The 20545-nt window shown below is 41.5% G+C and overlaps 1 protein-coding gene across 1 annotated transcript in view; it reads left to right on the top strand.

Moving 5' to 3' along the window:
* Positions 1-20545, top strand: part of LOC126391165 (raftlin-like) — a 165989-nt gene that overhangs the window by 132150 nt on the left and 13294 nt on the right. Inside the window, exon 8 of the mRNA XM_050045704.1 lies at positions 18217-18320. Within this exon, the coding sequence (XP_049901661.1) occupies positions 18217-18320 (104 nt within the window). The remainder of the gene's footprint in view (positions 1-18216; positions 18321-20545) is intronic.

Raw genomic sequence — 20545 nt, 5'->3', positions numbered from 1 at the left:
TTAAGCCTCATTTTTAAGCACTGAGTTTGGCGTTTCAGCTGTCACCATCTTGGGGGGTTTTTTTAGCCAGAATTGACTGTATCTGAGCAAGAGAGTGGAGCTGTGGAGGAGTGAGGGGTGGATCTGACTCACAGGCTGTGGTGACGCTTTGCAGACAGCCTGTCACTCAAAGCAGCCACCCCTTAAATTATGCGTATCTTTAAGTCTTAATCGAATTTAAACAGGTGAATTATGTATAATTTAATGTGCGTTCAGTTGTCAGGAACAGGGAATTTAGCTATAGAGACCATGATCTCTAAATATTGAGGAGGGCATGTCCCCTGAATCCCACCCAAAATGTACACCTAAGATACTACGCTACTGTAGACTGCATAAAATAATAGATGTAGCTGATGTCACTCATTGGTTTGTGGACTCCTATTCTGAAGCCTCGAGTTCAGCATTTGGGCCATCGCCATCTTGGACCTTTGGGTCCAGAAATGACCAAATCTGAGCAAGAGGGTGACGCTATGGAAGACGAAGGGATGGATCTGACTCATAGACGCCAGTGATGCCTTGCAGACAGCCTGCTACCCAACACTAATTATGCATAGATTACAGCCTATATAAAATGTAAGTGAGTTATATAAAAGGCACCACCTTACAGTTGTCATAAAAGGGGAATTGAGCTGTAGAGGCCGGAGAATTGGCCGGTTAGTCAGTCATGTTAACTTGCTAACTTACTATCAGTATTAGATGAGTTGACTCTGCAGCTACTGTCGCAAACTTTATGTCGCAAATTTGCTTGTGGGGTAGTCCAGTGCTGTTATCCAGGGTCAAGACAATCATACTAAAAATAACTTTATGAGCGTGTTGAATGTTGTTTGTGACATTATAATGTTACTGTACGCACTAGTGGCGAGTCTCATCTTCTTGCTCTTGTTTTACTACTACTCCTTCTTCTTCGTCTAGTTAATGGCAGGTGGCAACTGGTGTTTAAGGTGCAATACCATCCCCCTTTACAGGCATATGGATGGTTTAATTATATCAAGGATTTATCAAACATTTATCATATCTCTATTACAAATTACATTGAGATAATTATTGTAATTGTTTTATCACCCAACCCTTCGTATAACCCATGACTGATCATGCTGAGAGGCTGCCATTTAGAATTACAAAAATAATTCATCTTATTAAGTCATTTATTTAGTTTACTGCCAAACAAAGCTAAATAAGTTTAGTTTAATTTAGTCGTACTGTGGTAAGACACATTCTCTTTAAAGTACTGAAGTACAGTACAATGATAAAAGCCAACAAATGTGACAAAAAACAGACGTTGCATGTGAGACAAACAAAAACTCGAGGGTCAAGAAAATCTGCCTTCAGAAGAAATCACAAAAGAAAATTGAACAAGAAAACAAGCAACAAAAATAAATGTCAAACTGACAAACTAAGTGCTATGTAAACCATTTCTACTAAATGACAGCAGAACAAGGAGGAAGGAAAACGGCACAAAAACAAGGAAATGGACAAAACAACAAGCAACAGAAACACGCATACGTACGTACAGGCTGTTCAGGATGTAACAGGCTGCATATACTCTGCATAAAAATGCCATCAGCACTAAAGAGCTGATACAGACATTTTTTTATGGCTTTATCATGAAAAGCAACACAACACAGATTTTTGACAGATGTTCGGAATACATTTGAAGATGCAGCAGTTGCCTGAACGTGACAATGACCTGAATAGGAACCATATGGATGGTGGTGGAGTGCTCCAAATGAATAACTCATCAAGGGTCTCTGCTATGAAACTCCAATTAGGACCAGCCTCGCATCTCTCGTGTCCTGTGGGGAAATCAATACAGGAGCTGCCTTGAAACTAATGTACTGAAAGCCCTCTCTCCTATCACTGAGTTTTAAAGGAGCAAACAAAACATGGTCTCCTTCAGACCTCAGCTTGGGTTTGCCTTAATATGTTTGCTCGCCATGAGCCGCTGCAGCAGAATTTCTTTATCAAGAGGGACAAAGTGCATTAGCAGGAGGGTGTTTGTTTTCAGTCTCTCTAAATCCAGATAAAACAGAGAAGGAGCAGAGTCACAAAAACATCCATGTATTTTATTAAAAGATGAACAGATATTCACCTGAGCACAGCTGACATCTACGAGGAGCCTGATGTTTCTTAGAAGCTCTCTTTCATACCTTCGTCCTAATATGTTGTTTATAGCACCATTATCCTCTTCAACTCTGCCAGACGCAGCGGTAGGTCCATTATGACAAATGTATGCTGTGCAGCGAGCTGTATTTCAAATTCTCAAGATCACACTAAAACTTTACAAATATATCTCACATGTCGTGCCAAAGGGGAAATGTTTATTAGACTGTGCACAGACTTGAAGAATATCACCATCTGATTTGATGGCGCAGCCTTAAAAACATCTGGTCTCCGGTTTGAATATTTTACTCAATGTAAGCATGAGCTTCAAAGACTTAAGCAGACCTCTACAGGCCGCTCCTCATCTCTGCTTGAGGCTAACTGCTGCTCGAGGCTACAATACGCGCTACTAGCATAACACTCCAAACTTTCAGCAATTAAGTTGCATTGTGGGTAACGCAGGTGTCAGAAAGTGAAAGGGAAGAAGAACGTGTGGCACAAAAAGACCATCTCTGGTTCTGCTGCTTTTTAAACTGTTCATTGTGAGTCTGACAATGTTAGAGTGCAATGTTAAATTGGTGGAGTGCTCTTTTAAATGGGCGCCCAAGTGATTTAGTATTGCACTTTCATATCCTTCAGTTGGGAGACAGATTAAATTGGATATCCTGACCTTTAGTCCCATGTATGGGTCAAGCTTAAAAATGCTGAATCCTTTATTTCTCATGATGCATGAAGCGGTGTCTTTCCTAGAACCTCAGTTTCCACCGAACACTTTCGGTATGGTGCCTTTGGAAAAGTAACCCTTCAGACATGGTACCTTGACCCTAGTGTTTCCACCGCAAACAGTTCTCTTAAATGTGGGCGGAGTTGTTGTCACTCACTGTATTTCCTCCTTTATCAGTCTACATCTCGTTTATCATCCACAGAATGGGACACCGACATTTTCAGAACAAAATACTGACCAATCAACAGACTGCAGTGTTCACAGCTCCACCTTTTAGTACCAGATCTGTGTGCTAGGTACCCCAACAGAGGGGGGACCAAAAAGGGGGACGGTACAAAACGGTTCCATTGGTACCATCCACAACTTTTCACAGTGGAAATGGAAAAAACGCATACTGAACTGAGCTGAACCGTACTGCTCAGGGCTATAGTCTCAAGTTATTTATTGTCATATGCACAATTACAGACAAGCTGCCTCTAACAGTGCTCATTAAATATGCATGTAAAGAAAACTTTGCAAGTAAAAATAGGGAGAAATATGAAATAAATTATATATTTGTGGTAGAGAGTCCGAGCAAATCAATAAACTGTAATGAAAACAGGAACGTAGTGAATGAATATGCATAAGGACGTAGACAGGCTGCAAAACAATAAATAAAGTTGACAGTGACAGAGTGATGAGCGCAAGAACTCAAGAGTTCAAAAGCCCATATTTTTCAAACTCAATGCCCACAGTTTGTGATGCATGTATTCTATTAACAATTGCAGTTTCTAGCCCTAAATGAAGGTTTTTCAGGCTTGACAAAGCTCCCCCAGAGCCACAGAGGACACTACAGGACGATTCTTACAAGTTGTGTAGTACTCCCTACTGCTGGTAAATTGATTTGAACATGTAATCTTGGTGAAGTGCCCCCAAGAGAAAATCAGGGATAAAGAAGTCAAAAATCAATGTACAGCTACTTTGGCCGCGGCTCTGTAAAGAATCATCCTTACAGGCTTCATTTACCCACATTCCAAAAGAGCGTCTTTCAAGCCCTGTGTCCACCAAGGCGTTTTCTATCCAGCTGAAAATGCCAGGCAACGCCCAGCTGGGAGCACTTTAGAGCGCTTTAGAGGAACAGTGTTGTTGTTTTTTCAGCTAAGACGTTTTGGTTGTGTCTGGTTGCTGTGATACAGAATATCTGTGGAAGTAAAAATGTCAGCACCAGGTAGAGTGCTTTATCAGGATGAAGGGAGGGCTGAAGCAAGTAGAGAAAGAGGATGGAAGGCCAGTCCGTGTAGGTTCATAAGAGTAAACACATGTTAATATAAATGCAGCATATTGACATATTTGTCCTCCATTGTATTGTTAAGCTGTTGTACGTGTAAGATCTGACAAATGTTCTTTGTGATATTTATCCCACCCCCCATTTCAATGTATTTAAACAGCTGGGTTTTAAGTGGCAGTGACAAATGCAGGGTTTACCCAAAGTTAAACATTTCTCAACTCTCAGCACTCACAAAATAAAGCCAAGCATACAAGCAGCAACCTCCAGGGCTGAAATATGAAGTCAACATGGAAGTGCCAAAAACTGCAGTTCCTCTAATGGCCACTTGAGGCTGGCATCAAAAGCGAGTCAATCCCCATAGGCCGACCAAAAAACAATTTTGGTCTCTACAGCTTATTTTACCACTTCATTACAAATGTACCATGTGTGAATTTTTTTACAAAACTTACCCATTTATATTTTGTATCGGCTTAAATTCATGCATAATTAAGGGCGGAGCAAAGCATTACCGCAGTCTATGAGTCAGATCCAACCCTCACTCCTCTACAACTCCATCCTCTTCTCCTACTTGGTCAGAACTGGAACCAAAAAACCAAGATGGCACGGCTGAATTGCTGAACTCGAGGCTTCAAAATAGGAGTCCATGTTTGCTGGGCAAGCTAGACTTTGTACGTCACTAATTCCAAAACCAATATGTCTTATCAAGGAAACATATTTCGACAAGGAAACCGACTCAAACACAACATCAGCAAAGACACCTGAAACCTCCTGTGCTGAGCGGACTTGTCGGTACCGAGAGCAGAGTTAGCATTAGCATACTGAAAGTTTTAACAGCAAAAATTGTAAAATGTGCAGTTAGTGAATCTTAATTGAACCCTGGAACTTCCTTCCACTATCTATCAAATACCCCATTGTAGCAGATACCTCTGATATTTCCTCTAGTGCTAATGTTAGACATCTTCATGCACACTGCTCTTCGCTGATCAGTGTAGCCTTAGTACAAGCAGTAACCCCTGGGGCTGAAAAATGAAGCCAACGCAGACGTGCCAAAAACTGCAGTACCTCGAATGGCCACTTGAGGCTGGCTCCAGAAGCAAGTCAATCCCCATAGACCCCCATGTTAAAATACCCAACGTTCCATCAGAAATAAACATGTTCACAGTCTGGTACAAAAAAACAGTTTTGGTCTCTATAGCTTAATTCCCCTTTCATGACGACTGTATAGTGGTGTATTTCTATAAAATTCACCCATCTACATTTTATATAGGCTTAAATTTATGCATAATTAAGAGCAGGGCAGCGTTGAGTGGCAGGCTGTCTGCAAGGCATCCCTGCAGTCTATGAGCCAGATCCAACCCTCAGTCTTCCACAGCTCCACCCTCTCACCCAAATTTGGTCACAACTGGACCCAAAAACCCAAGATGGCGACAGCTGACATGTCAAACTCAAGGCTTCAGAGTAGGAGTCCACAAACCAATATTTTTTACAATCTACGGTAGCGTAGCATCATAGGTGTAGAGTTTGGGCGGGATTCAGGGGTCATGTCCTCCTAAATATTTGGAATATGTGCATTTGTCTCCCCAGTAAAAACAGAGAGACAGAGCAAAGGGCTGCAGGCTGGGATCAAACCCACGGCCGCCACAGCAAGAACATCACCCCTGCATATAGGATGCCTGCTCCACCCACTGAGCCACTGGGCGCCCTGAAGACTTTTATTTTGACAAAATTAAAGACATTTAAACCATAAATTTTGTCTGAAAAGGCCCAAACTGGTGTATAAAATACATGCGGGAAATTAAGTATTCAATGCTCAGAATTTTCTGGTGGAGGACCCCCAAACCCCTTTATTAGTGTCCTACTCAACGCTGAAACAAAACCTACAGCCTTGCATAGCGTTAAGACGCAGCGCTCCCATTGTTAGGAATTTTAAAAATATGCCAGCCTCAGAAAAAAACACTTTGGTGGACACAGCCTCCTTACACTTGCACCTCGAGTGAAATCCAGCCATGCGCATGATCTTGGAGTGTTAAGTGTCACCTCCCCATTACAAAAAAGGTGAACGGCTTTCAAGCAGCAAAAACAAAAGTCTATTCACCTCCATTTCAGGGTGGCAGCACAAACCTCCAAACCTCAGCATATGAAATTATCCTGTAAGGCCACTTGAGGAAAATGAGAAAGCTTTTTGTTTATTTGGTCGATTCTTTTTGTTACTGACCCTTTAAAATATTCCTTACCAGAACATTAATACTGGCACGGGTGTTTGTTACTCTAATTAGGTACAGCAGAGATGCAGCTAGACTCCACTGCTGTACCACTGAAAAGAAAACCTCCACAAAGAAAAAAAAAAAATCAAAAGAAAAAGACTGCAGTGCTTTATGCATAACTTAGGAAAATGGTAAGAGCAGATAGCAAGACAGATTGCAGAGAAGCTCCCTGGTTACCAAAAGAAAAGCTGTTTATGGGTATTATTAGCGCAGCTAGAACATAAAAAATAACTGTTGTTTTATGAGTTTGGTGTTCACAAAATGATTTAAAGTTGAAATAACTGTTTTCTCTCTGGCTTCAGATGAATAGCAGAGGATCTAAAGGCAAATTTAATAACGAGCTGTATGCTTTATTTTCTCATGATTTACAGCATTTTGTGCATATACTGTCTGCGCATAGTTTTAGATATCAGAGCGTGGTTGTCAGCGAGTAAAATGTTCTCTCTACCACTTCAAGCACTGCAGTTTGACGATGTCGCCGGCTTGCTCGCTCCTTGATCTTGACAACTTGTAACCCAAAAGACAAACCAGAGAAAACTGCAAGGAGAGTTTATAGAGTGGGTGAGAGTCTACTCCTGCAGAAAGACACCCCAAAGTTAATATCAGCGGAGTTCAATTTTAAGAAATGGCAGTCCAAAGTCAAAGCAAGTGAAAGGAGCTTAACAGCGCTGACACTGTTGTCACTCATTCCCAGTTTTCACTTGCATCCCCGGCTTTGAAGAGCAGCACTTCACAGTCTCCAGAAACTAAAGAAATGGGATTAAGGCCCCACATCACAGCATCGGCATGGCAGGGAGGACGCTTTGAAGAAATAGTTTAAGACGTAGACACGGACACCTCAGTCGCACACACACGTGAACATTCCACTCAGTGTGTATACTCACTCCTATCGTCTTGAAATCAGGTTCATACAAAAGCCACCTGCAGAGCGTTTTCCTCTGGGTTCACAAGAATCACTTCAGCGGCTGATTCAAAGAACACAGGATGCAGATTTGTTTTGTTTTCTGTGTCTGTGTGTGCACGCTGTGACCTGCAATGCTGTGCAGAGAGCTGGTCGTTAAGGTGTATCGCCTGTCCATGATATCTCTATCCTCTCTGACTGAGGTGAGAGAAGAGGTGACCTAGATAGAAGGAGAGTAATTTGCACTGTCGCTGCAAGTGAGAGATCGCGCCCGCTCTGTCAGACAACGTGACGATGATGCTGATAGATCCGGGGTGGAGAGAGAGGTTTCGGTTTGTAGGGTATAGGTTTTTATATGGTGTGGTAAGGTATTAGGAACAAGGAATCACATGTACCTAACAGAATAGGGTCTTAGCAGTGGTGGAAGGTAACATCTGGGCTGCATCCCAAGTCTCTTAAAATTACTGCTAACCACCTTATCTAGCCACCTTACCTAACTGTTTAGTCCCTCCCACTTAGGAAAAAATTTAAGGAGTCAGGAGTTAGGAGCGAGGATTGCTGATTTGAGACATGAGACAGCCTTACTCTGAAGCCTTTGGCGTACATCCCAAGTCACATTATATTCGCTGATCAAAGCCGCAAAGAATGCATGTAACGGGTACACTTGCGCTGTTTGTCCGCCATCTCGTTCAAATGAGCCAGACGTAGGGGGCGAGTATTTATACATCAGAGCCTCAAGCTGAAAAAGACTTCCTGTTAGGAACCTCTCGTGTTTCCTTAATCATCGCACCTAAAAGATCCCTCCTAAATCTAACGCTAACTCCTTACTGGCAGGAATAAGAGACATGAGACGGCCTTAAAGATGGCGGACCTCGAACGACTTCCGGTTCAAGTCAGGAGTTAGGAGTTAGCAGTATACAATTAAGAGACTTGGGATGCAGCCTTACTCAAGTACTGCAGAAGTAAAATTTTGAAGCACTAAAGTATATTTATTTTAAGCTACTTTAAACTTTAACCCCACTAGATTTCAGAGGGAAATTTTACTTTCATAAACTGCCACTAATTGTCCTTTTTCAGATCAAGATTTTACATTTAAACCTATAATGATTATTTGAATGACTTGTTTGTGTTCGTTTTGGTCCTTAAAAATGGACCTAATTCACCAACTATTCTTAAGAAGCATTAAAACCCACCAGTGTTCATTTTGACAGCTATTTTAGATTTAGATTTAGTCTTAAGGGGAATTTATATTTGTGCGGCAGACCCTACGCTGTAGCCTACGCATGTGGCCTAGGCCGTGGTGAGCATTTATACTTGTACGGTGGTGTGACACATCCAAAACACACATAAAACTTGGCGTAGTAGAGACAATTTCAAACACAAGTACACAAATCAGCTTCACTATAACTCGCAGCATTCACAGAAAAAGCATTTGTCTTTTGCTGGACACAATTTCACCACAAATACAACACGCTAATGTTTTTAGCATAAGTCTATGGCATTTTACACTGTATAAATTAGCCTAACAGCTAGCGGACTTTTCCTCTACTCACATGAAGCCAGGGACAACAGCAACATTTAACAAAGGTGAGGTTACATAATTTGGCTCCATTACAACTCACAAGGTTCACCTACAAAACAACTGTCTTATACTAAACACATTTTCCCCACGAATACAACATGCTAACGTTATTAGCACAAGCCTATGGCATTTTACACTGTATGAATTAGCTTAGTGGCTAGCGGACTTTTCCTCTACTCATATGAAGCCAGGGACAACAGCAACATTTAACAAAGGTAACGTTACATAATTTGGCTCCATTAAAACTCACAAGGTTCACCTACAAAACAACTGTCTTATACTAAACACGTTTTCCAAACGAATATAACATGCTAATGTTATTAGCACAAGCCCATGGCATTTTACATTGTATAAATTAGCCTAGTGACTAGCAGAGATTTCCTCTGCTCATATGAAGCCAGGACAAATCACACACAAGACTTAAAATAGTATTTTTGTGGAGGCTTTATTGTCTTCACAATTTATTGTTTCTTATCTGTGAAATTAAAGTAAATAAAATCTTTGTTTCCACTGAGGGAAATGGTTTCAGCTTACAGAAATAGACAGGAGGTCTGTGTCACCGCGACGTGTAGTTACATTTCTGGCTTAGTCTCGTTTTCGTCATGGAAAAAAGGTTGTTGATGAAAATTTTTCGTCAAAGTATTCATCCACGAAATTAACAGTGAAACCCAGTTACATAGTTTTCATGAAGAACCTGACATTCACCAAGCCGCTCAAAGAACTGCAGTTTTTGGCGCTTCCATGTTGGTTTCATTTCTTAGCCCTGGAGGCTGCCGCTTTGTCTGCTCACACAATGGCATATTTACTGCTGCGACAAGTGGTCGCAGATTATCACCTGAGGAGGGAGCGCATCTTCCAGGGTCATGTTGTGTATGTATATTTGCAGAGTGATGAGGACAAGCCTATCCCCTTATTGTTAGCTTCTTTCTTCTGTGTTTGGCAATTCCTTTTATTTATTTTTTTGGCCTCAGATTTGAGATCAAACCTTTTATTTTTATGTTTTACTTCAGCAGATGTGCACCCTTCCCCGGATACAGCACACATAAAACAAGCAATGGCATCCCATGCATCTTTTTTTGTGCTATTTATTGCTGATGCTGCTAAATATGACAGCTCATTTTGCATTCACTTCCTGTAGCACCTCCACCTCAGAAGTTTTTTTCCCCCTTTTATGGGGATTTGGGGGGGTTTTACCTATGTTAATTAGGATCAACTGGCAAGCAGTTTCAATATACAAAGACAATGGGATTAATCATTATAAGAACACAGATGCAAACAATTTTACAGTTTAATAACACGTCATGAATCTGACGCAGACTTTTCTTAAAAACGAATTTAAGAAAAAACTTTAAAAGATATTGGTGAATGAGGCCCATTGTCCAGTTGGCGTCTCATTTGAAATGCCTATGGGTTGGTAGTAGTTCTGCCAGAGAGGGATTTTCCCTCAAAACAGTGTTAAGATTGTTTCATTTAAAAAACTGTTTGAGGCCCACACAGGTCGAATGTATGCAACATTTTACAAAAAAACAAAAATTAATCAAAAATATTGGCCATTTTTCTGCAAATCAAGTACTTTGAGTACATTGTGGTGATGATAGCTATACTGTATACTTAAACATTTTATTCTTAATGGAGGGTGAGTTTCAGTGATAAGCAAAAGTGAACTGTCGAAGGAGGCAGATTTGAGTCCAAATTGAGGTTAGCATGACACAGAAACTGGCTTGTCTTCATCTCTTGTTTCTCTGTTCTACAAAGTAGGTTGTGGTTAGAAGAGGCAGCTCAGTTAACCTGGAAAAAAATATATAGACGTTTTTACTTAAGTAGCCGGCAGGCTAATTTCACAAAGCAGTAAACAGAGACGCAGAGAGGAACTCTGGGCTTCACTGTCAGAATTTGGCTCTGGGCCCACTCTTTTTATGAATTAAAGTAATTAGGGCTACAGTTTCGAAGTTGACGATTTGTCTGGTGATCTGTCTCAGAACCCCCACTCAGTCATCAGTTTCAATCATCAAATACTAATATTTTTCTTCCCCCTGCAAAAGTACATGATAAAAGCTCTCACTGACAGCACAGGAGGAGCAGAAACAACTGCTGAGCTTTTCCCAACAACCCCATCATATGTTATCAGGCTACATAGCTTAGTCTTGACTCAGAGGTAGACTCATGCCTCGTAAAAAGTCTTAAGTTTGGATACACCTTGGATGTCTTTAATTGGCTGTATTATTGCTGCAGCAATATAGTTGTACGCAGGGAAAATGTCTCTTGATGGTGTGTTGGTGTCCTTGGGAGGGAAGGAAAACTAAAAGCTCAAGCACAAATCAGATGACCAGATAACTTCTGGCCATAAGCTGATATATTATCCAAACAAAGATAATATATGGTCGGAGGTAACAGTGGGGAAAATATGTAAAACGCAGCACAAATATTGGTATTTATTTTTGAATGCTTTTGAAACAACCAATCGTACTCAGAAAAGGTTATTGCAGGGCTTTAAAACACAGTGAATGCTGAATTTTCTGTTGCTGTGACAACGCTCCAGGTTGAGCGAGCCTATCAGGAACAGCATCTGAATGCCCTTTTTTAAAGGTATTTGCTTCATCATTACTGGACTGTGTCTGCAAGGCTGTTGACCCCGGTAGTCTGCAAAATTACAGCTATATTCAGAGCTGGTGCAAAACAGAAATTATGGTTTGTTATGTCTACCTTGCAGAGTTGGTGGAGGGGGGGCGTTTAAAGAAAAACAATATGCTGGTGTTTTTGTTGAACTAACTCACAGACTGCACTCTGAACCTCCAGCTGACCTGCAGCTGCACCCTCCTCTGCCGTAGGACTGAAAACAAACTTTGTCTTCCGTCCAAGCTCCCAAACAAGCTCCCTACCCACTCTGAAAATGATAGAGAGGTTTAGCATCAAAAGCATTAAGATTAGATGTGGGGTTTTTGCCTTAGCAGTTGTTATTTTAACTCCCATCATCAGCTGGGAAAACTGTGATAGTGAAAGTGCCTGACATATTCTCTTTTTCCTGCGAAGATGCCCTTTAGCAAGGTGGTTGGACCGCGCCGCTCCGAGGTACAAATGTGTTTATCTGTGTGACGGGATGATCTCAGGAAAAACCTGGATTTAATTTAAAGTGGCTTTAACCCAGGCGGTTAAACTACAGCTCCTCTCTCCTCTTACCGTGTGGTCCTTCTTTATAGTCACACAGATAACATCGGAGACGAAGATGGCGAAGTGATTACTTTGTTTTTTAGGCTCACAGGTTGGTGCCAGAGTGCTGATGCAGCGAGGTGGCCCTGCATAATAAGTCAGGGAGAGAGGGGAGCCAGACTCCGGGGACTGTGATTAACTCTCACCTACTCCAAAGAACAGCAAGCCATTACAGAAAAATTATTTCTCAATTTACTTTCCGGGCAGGCTTTGAACGAGAGCTTGTTTCTGGGAGTGGTTCCAACATAAACCCCCGAAAAAATGTAGATGCGCCGCTCCCTGTGCGAACTTAGAGAGTAATGCTTGTGTAAATAATGTCTGGAGCAGTGTCTTGTATTCTAACGATTAGCTCTTTGCAACCTACAACTTGATATGTGACTGCTTTAGGTCTGTTTGTGTGTGTTCTGTCATCCTGGTCAATACGAATCTGTGGAAGAAAAATGAGGCGTTGTGCGGTGGAGTGGGTTTAAGTGTTTTGACTTGAGGTCTGTCTCATGGCAGACAATGAGCGCTGCATGCTGATCAGTCTCTCACTGTCTCAGAAATACTCGCACTCTTTATTCTCTCTGTATGGCCACCCACTGGACCCTGATGCAGATTTACAAGAGGTTATAGGAGAATCAAAGTACTTCTGTCACGGTAGAAGCAGCAACATTAGTTGTAGTTTAAGCTCAAGGCAGAGCAGTAGATACAGTTACACTACTTACAGTTTTGGAGTAGCTGTTGTGATAGTTACGATAATGTTTGCAGTAGTTGCAGCAGCAGTTGTAGTAGTTATTGTAATACTACTATTATCTAGATGTAAACTAACAATTAATTAGCAGTAAACAGAACTTTTTCAATAGCAGTGTTGGTAGTAGAGGCATCAACAGTATTAGAGCAGTAAAAATAAGGTAGAAGCAGTAGTAGCATTAGTTGTAATAGTGGCAGTTGTAATGAAGTCAAGCAGATTTAGTTATACTTTACTGTACACAGATAAAACAAATATTCATAGTACGGAGTCATATAAACACTTAGGTACAGGCACAGTGGTGGTGGTATTAGAAGCGGTAGTACTAGTAGTATCAGGCTACATCCACACTAATACGTTTTCACATAACTTTTGCTATGTTTACGCCGAGCACCATGTTTGCTTTAAAATAACTCCCAATCTACGTTTCCCGCTGCCTTGGCTGTCGTAGGCCCCGATCACAGAGAAAGTGTTTTAGCAGCTGGAGGCGGAATTTTGTTATTGTTTTTCATGATAATTAGGCTTTTTGCTGGCAGTTTTTATGTTGCGACGCACCTCGCAGTTCTGCGCTTTAGGTGCCTGGCGTTTTTCACTTCACCTCAAAACAGAAGAGCGCCCCATGTCAATTTTTTTTTCATCATCTTTTTCCCCATTGTTAAATCGAATGATTTGAGAGGCGGGCCTTCTGTAGTGGTCACGACAACAAGCTTACAGTTGGTAAACAATGGAGGAGAAACTGGTGGTAGCAGTTGCTGGATACCCAGAGCTATACGGCCTGACGATAGACAGCAGGTTATCAGAGTCCATCCTAAAATATACCTAGAAACAACCGTCATCTAGTCGAAGCTGCTGGGTCTCATGTACCCACACAGATCTGTGTTTGTAGGACGTGATGAGGTGGTTGCCTGGCAATAATAAAAACGTGCAGCAAGTGTTCTATTTTTTAATAGTGGCATTCAATATATTTTTTTTTTTTTCTTAAAAAGGCAGTGCGGTGCACCTCGTGTTTTGCAACCTGCAAAACACTTTCTGTGTGATCGGGACCTAAGACTGTTGTGTTCAAAGAAATCTCTTGTCTTAGTAGTATTTTCTGCAGCTGCCAGCTAGGCAATCAACCGTAGATTTGGCAACCTGCTTCCTGTTTACATCAGCACATGCATGCCCACTGTATGTGAAAGGTCATTTGATATGCGGTTCCAGGTGTGTTAGTATGGACAGGGATGTTTCTGAAACAATGCTTGTGCTGAGAACACGATCAACCTTGACAACCTAGAGGAAGTGAAAGTCCTAACAAGGTTTCTGTTGATGAATGTATTGTGGACATAGTCTTAAGTCCTATTCGCATGGAATTAATATTAAATGGGGATCTCATGTGATTTAGAAATTACTCCCCAGTCTGTGTTTCATGCGGCACAGTCACGCAGGATAAGCGAATTGGTGTTTTGTATTGTATGTTTGTATTTAACACTACACCGCATCACTAACAATAATCTACAACGTTCACTACTTTTTTTGTGTTTTCCTTTACATGTAGATTAAAGAAACAGAACCGATTATGCCACACCATCCATCCTATCTCATCTGCTTTGGAAGCGTCACCCTTTTGATGGATTTGAGCTTTCTCTTTCTGCAAATAGTTCTCCATGCTGCTAGCGAGATGAGCCTTCTGCACCCAAAATGCTGTCAAAACTTCAGTTTGTAATTTCAAGCGCAACCTCCATAATTCTTGACTGGGGAAGAGACACAAATTCACCAATTCCCACAACAGTTCACCTCCTGCCTCCAAATGTGTCATAATATCCCATGATTTGACCCTTCTGACCCTTTAAAGTATTATTCTGAGAACATTAACACTGAAAACGTACAATTATTATTGAAAAATATCTTTGAGAAGGTTGTGACTTCTGTGCAGTGGTTACCAGAGCATGAAGAAATTTGTGCTGAAGCAACATAACTTACAGTAGAAAACTTGTAAGAGCAGAAAACAAGACAGGATCACCAACTAGCTCCACAATGAGAGCTCCTCTCATCTGTGATCCTTTCTACAAAGAGAGGAAACAAGAGGTGATGGTCCTCTTTGCTTTCATTTTTCTCTCTGAAGCCTTTATAGTTCACTAGATTTTCATGAGTCCGTGGTGTGGCTCCTTCAGGGACAAAAAGGACACTTTCCCAAGGCAGCCTGTCGGCAGTAGAGGCTGATGAAGGCGAGTGTACAGTACATCTGCATGAAAACCTCGCCTGGTGCAGCTTTAATTAGACAAGATTTTCACAGTTCACAGTGCAGTGAAGGCTAATGTAGCGTGTGTAGGTGTGATGTATTCTCAAGTCTCTGTTCTTGTACAGTTGATCAGTGCACTATGAATAGACTCTGTGAAGTTCTGTGTTCATGTTCACCGCCTTCCTGACTCATAGCGATACTCGTACTGCACTGCACTGCCGGGTGTAACAGTTTGGAGTTTATATAAAAAAGGTAACGACCCAAATATTGACATTTTTATTTTACTCTTGCACTCAAAGAATTATTTGTTCTATTGTCAGGGTTACTCATTTCAGTAACATATAAAATTTCCATTGAATTGATTCAAGTAATATTGTTTTTTTTTTTGTTTTTTTAAGATATTTTTTGGGGCATTTTGCCTTTAATGGACAAGACAGGTAAGCATGAAGGGGGTAGAGAGAGAGGGGATGACATGCACCAAAGGGCCACAGGCTGGATTCGAACCCGAGTCAACAGCCTTGTACATGGGGCGCCTGCTCTACCCACTATGCCACCGACGCCACTTGATTCAAGTAATATTGACATAAACCAGAGTTTAACAAATGTAATTACTGTTAATAAATTCTATGTATTTCCAATATGTTGATGCAGGATGCACCCATGTTGTCATGAGCCGGTAATTTGTATATAGCTTGCGTGATGGTGGAGGTTACATTTACATGAATGATGAGCTGGTGGGAGTAAAGAGGGAAGTAGTATAAAGATCAAAAGTCCAAAGTCTAACCCTAACATGTGAATCCCAGTAAACTTTGAGTTATTTTGTGAAACAAAGCAATTCTGAGTGATTTTATGGTGCAACGTCATGTCATCATGTTACATTAGTAGGTTATGAGTGGTTCCCAACTCGTGGGTCGCGGGTCCATTCTGAATGGACTGCAAGTGATTTGCAAATGTGTCACAGTTGTAAAAAAAGACACATTTCATTTTCAAGTACAGTGAATTTCCGGCACAGTTTTTATTTTGAAGTGCTGTTTCCTGCTGTAGAGTGAGTGACTAACGGACAACTATTTGACAGACACAGAAAACTAGCTTGACGATGTGGCCAAACACAAGTATGACGCTTAATATTTTTAAGTGTGTAGACCTTGAAATGATAAGTAAGGAGACATCTGGACCCCGTGGCTGGACCAATTGGGAGCCACGGTGTTAGTACATAACCTCACATTATGTATGTAGCTTGTCGACACCCAACCATGTTTCTTTCCTTAAAACTAACCTACATAACTTTAACTTTAAACAAAGTATATGACTTAATGTGAGGTGCCAACAAGCTCACCTGATAGAGCAGGTGCCCTATGTACAAAGACTATGTCCTTGCCGCAGCAGCCGTGGGTTAGCTTCCAACCTGCAAACCCTTGCTGCATGTCACCCCCACACCCCTCTCTCTCCTCCAACACTGTAAATCTGTCCTGTCCAATAAAGGCAAAATGCCCAAAAAATAATCTTAAAAAAAAAAGTATGCAACTTAAGGTAAAGTACATAACGTGACGACACCTAACCACCTGCCTTGGTCAGGCAACCCTAGCAGTTGGGGGTCTGGTGCCTTGCTTAAGGGCACCATGATGGTGCCCAGGAGGGGAACTGGCATCTCTCCAGCTACCAGTCCACACTCCATATTTGGTCCGGACAGCGACTTGAACTGGTAGCCCTCTGGCTCCCAACCCAGGTCCCAGGAGCTGGGTTGGGCTACACGTAAACCTAACCCTACATTAGGTTAAGTACGAAATGTGACTCTGCCCAACTGTGTTTCCTTTCCTAAACCTAATCTACGTATTTTTCTTTCCTAAACCTCATATATCTCAGCCGTCATTGGGCAAGGGCGGGTACACCCTGGACAGGTCACCAGACTATCACAGGGCTGACACATAGAGACAGACAACCATTCACACTCACATTCACACCTACGGACATGTGCAAGTCTTTGGACTGTGGGAGGAAGCTGGAGTACCTGGAGAGAACCCACACTGACACAGGGAGAACATGCACACTCTGCACAGAAGGGCTCCCCCACCCTGGGTTCGAACCAAGAACCCTCTTGCAATGCTAACCACTGCACCAGAACAAATATTTTCTAAACCTAACTGGTAGGGGCGCTAATTTGTAAGATACAAACCACTGGTTGAGGATACGATGGTATATGCAACATATTTGAAATACATCAACTTTATTAACAGTAATTACATAAACTTAATCAATCAATAAATTAGGTAAATTCTATGAGCTATAGTTCTATAGTTATAGTTTGATTTAACTTCACAGTCCTTTTGAAGAATATGGAGTCGTCCCTTGAGGTCACTTAATGATTAGCAGCTGTGTGTGTGTGTGTGTGTGTGTGTGTGTGTGCGTGTGAATGCATACGTTGTTGCTGGTACAAGCGATCTGACTGACACGCGTTGCGGTTTTTCAGTTACGGCAGGTGCCTAACATGACAAGGGTGCCAAACCACACGTACACTTCCTCTGAGAACGGAGTGTGTGTGTGTTTTGAAAGTACACTGAGTAATCTGTGTGTATTTCAGTTTGAATCACCAACAGGCTTCTTGTCCCCAAGTCAAAATACGCATGTAAATGTTTGCGTTTCGTCCGCTCTGGACTTAAATCTGTCATTGAGACAATGATGGTATTTTAATAGCACAAACAGCAGTAAAATGTTTACAAAGTGAGCAGTTTCACATGAGCAGTCTATTTGCTCAAGGACTTACTGCGCTGACAAATGCTTGTCATGAATAGAGATGGTTGCCATGTTGACTTATGGCAACCAGGGAGCTTCTGCTGCAGCTGATTTATGTCTCAGTTTTTATTCTTTTCTGTGTACACTGCTTTAGAAAACCACCTCTCACACAGCACACATTCATCATGTTAAAGCCATCATATCAGAGAGGGAGGGTATTTTTTAACTGAGATCTGAAGTGATGCGAACAGCGCTTGATTGCATCCCATGCCTTGATGCCTCACAGCTGTAATCAGAGCAGTGAATGCGCTCTGATACATAACATGCATGCATACTGTCCATTGTGCTGTGTAGGCTACGTGATGTGTAAGTGGAGAAAGAAAGGGATTATGTGCAGGTTTGAGGCTGTGTGAGTTGATTGCAGGTTGTCATGGACATGTTGTTTTCTCCACAGGGTCTGCAGGTGAAGGCAGATTATATTCCTCTGCTACAGTCCCTGGCCACGTATGGATGGAGGCTCACCTGTGTGCTGCCAACTCCTGTAATCAAGACGAACAGGTAATCACCCTCATCTGACTATTAAAGGGACATTAGGTAATCTGTGACCTCTTACGACCCCTGTTGGCAAGCAGAAGGAACTGCATCAACAGCAACTGCATGCTGTTGAGTTACTGCTTACCAAAGAGCTCAAAAAAAGTATTCACAACACACAGGTGATCTTTATTTAACTAATCATGTGACTTCTAAAAATAATGAGCTGCACCACTGATGATTAATGTGCCTCCTACAGTATGTCCCAGGTGGTGAACTTATGTACAAATGTACTTTGTATTATATGTTTGTAACTCATTTACTCTAGAATACAGTGAGAGATGCACTGTAAAATCTGACAAATTGATCTTAACTATTGCTTTGAAACAGGTAAGTAAATGTAACTATTAGTCTTAACTTATGTTTACGTCACATAATGTAGATATTAAGTTTACTTTATATAGGTTAGAGCTCTAATCAGGCCCAAAAAATCAGGCCAGACCCTTCATGAACCCGCAGTTTCTATCCAAGCCCAACCCAAGCCTGACCCACAGCAGCAGTTTTGGGCCTGCGTTCAATTGAAAACCTGAATTTCTACTGTAAAAAATATATTACACTACATTTTACATATTATTTTAATATTAAAACATTTATTGCAAGCTAAGAGCTGACTCTCCTTCTTCTCTTCTTTATTTCAATAGTCTGTTCTCTTCTGCGCGACAGGTTCGGCAGAGTAGGCTGCACCCCTCTGTGCGTCTAGTGCGCATGGTGGTCCATAGCAACTCGGCACGCAGATGATCACCGCTGTTCACTGCATTACACGCACATCTCCCCTATCTCTCCCACTGCTGGGGAGGCAGAAGCAAACACTGTAGACCCCCATCTTTCTTTTTCTGTCATTTTCCGTCACATCTCTCCGCAAGTTCTCCGCTACGTTGCTCTATATTCCCTCCTTTTTCTTTCTCTTTCTCTCTGGATTCAACACATTAAATCTACTGCCATTTACACACATGAACTGCCAGTTTTACCCAAAAAATAGATAAATAAAACACCAGTAAATTGTTGAGAATCTGACCCGATTTCAGCCCCTGGGAATAATGAGAAATTACAGCCTGGCTCTAGTTGGGTCGAGCGCAGCTGAGCTTGGGAGGAGAATCAGAGCTTTAATAAAGATATAAAGTAAATACAAGATAAGACTATAAGTTAAATTTACTTATCTTTATGAAGGCAGTCGATTTCCTGGATGTTAAGTGTGATCAACCTGTCAGATTTTACAATGAAATAGCCCTAAAGTAAAGTACAAGTACCTCAAGGATTTACTTATCCACAGTGCAACACATTCTCACTCCCAGCTTGTCAAACACTGACGCTTGGTCAGTGGACCTACACGTCAAAGTATGACATTCTACGTACCCCTCCAGCATCAGATTTGGATGCTCAGTGACATCATTCATTCATTTGCCATAACTGCTTATCCTGTTAGGGATCACGGGGGGCTGGAGCCTCTCCCAGCTGACATTGGGTGAGAGGCAGGGTACATCCTGGACAGGTCGCCAGACTATCACAGGGCTGACACATAGAGACAGACAACCATTCACACTCACATTCACACCTACGGACAATTTAGAGTCACCAGTTAACCTGCATGACTTTGGACTGTGGGAGGAAGCCCACGCTGACACGGGGAGAACATCTCCGCACAGAGGGGCTCCCTTCTATGCTCAGGGACAGCGTGTCAATTTATGATCGTTACATGCATTGTGTCCTTTCAAATTAAACTTCTGTTTTCAAAAGAAATGTACAATTTCTGCTTGGTAAATGCAGTCAGTCTCTTTTCAAAATAAACGTACAATGAAGGTGGAAAAAAAATAAAAAATAAGGTTAATTTCCATTAGGGGTGTAACGATACATCGATCCACATCGATTCATTGATTAACGATCCGATTATATCGATGCAAAATGAAAACATCGATCCATATCGTCATCTTAAAGATACACATTTATTTTGAAATTCACATAGCACGTCTGTGTCACCATTTCTGGGCAAGCGCGCCTCCGCTCAAACAACAAACAGAGCTCAGAAATAAAATGGTCAAATCATATTCTAGTTGTTTTTGTGAGTTGATGTAAATGATTGTGTTAGATGGGCATATGATATCGCGTCATATCGATCGCAGACTCCTGAATCAAATCGAATCAAAATCGTATCCTGACAGACTTTGTAATATCGGCAAACATCGTATCGTCATCCA

This window comes from Epinephelus moara, chromosome 6 (assembly GCF_006386435.1).
Source record: "Epinephelus moara isolate mb chromosome 6, YSFRI_EMoa_1.0, whole genome shotgun sequence".
NCBI classification, from domain to species: domain Eukaryota; kingdom Metazoa; phylum Chordata; class Actinopteri; order Perciformes; family Serranidae; genus Epinephelus; species Epinephelus moara.
The sequence above is the reverse complement of the archived record's forward strand: the minus strand, read 5'-3'. Positions and strand labels throughout refer to the sequence as shown.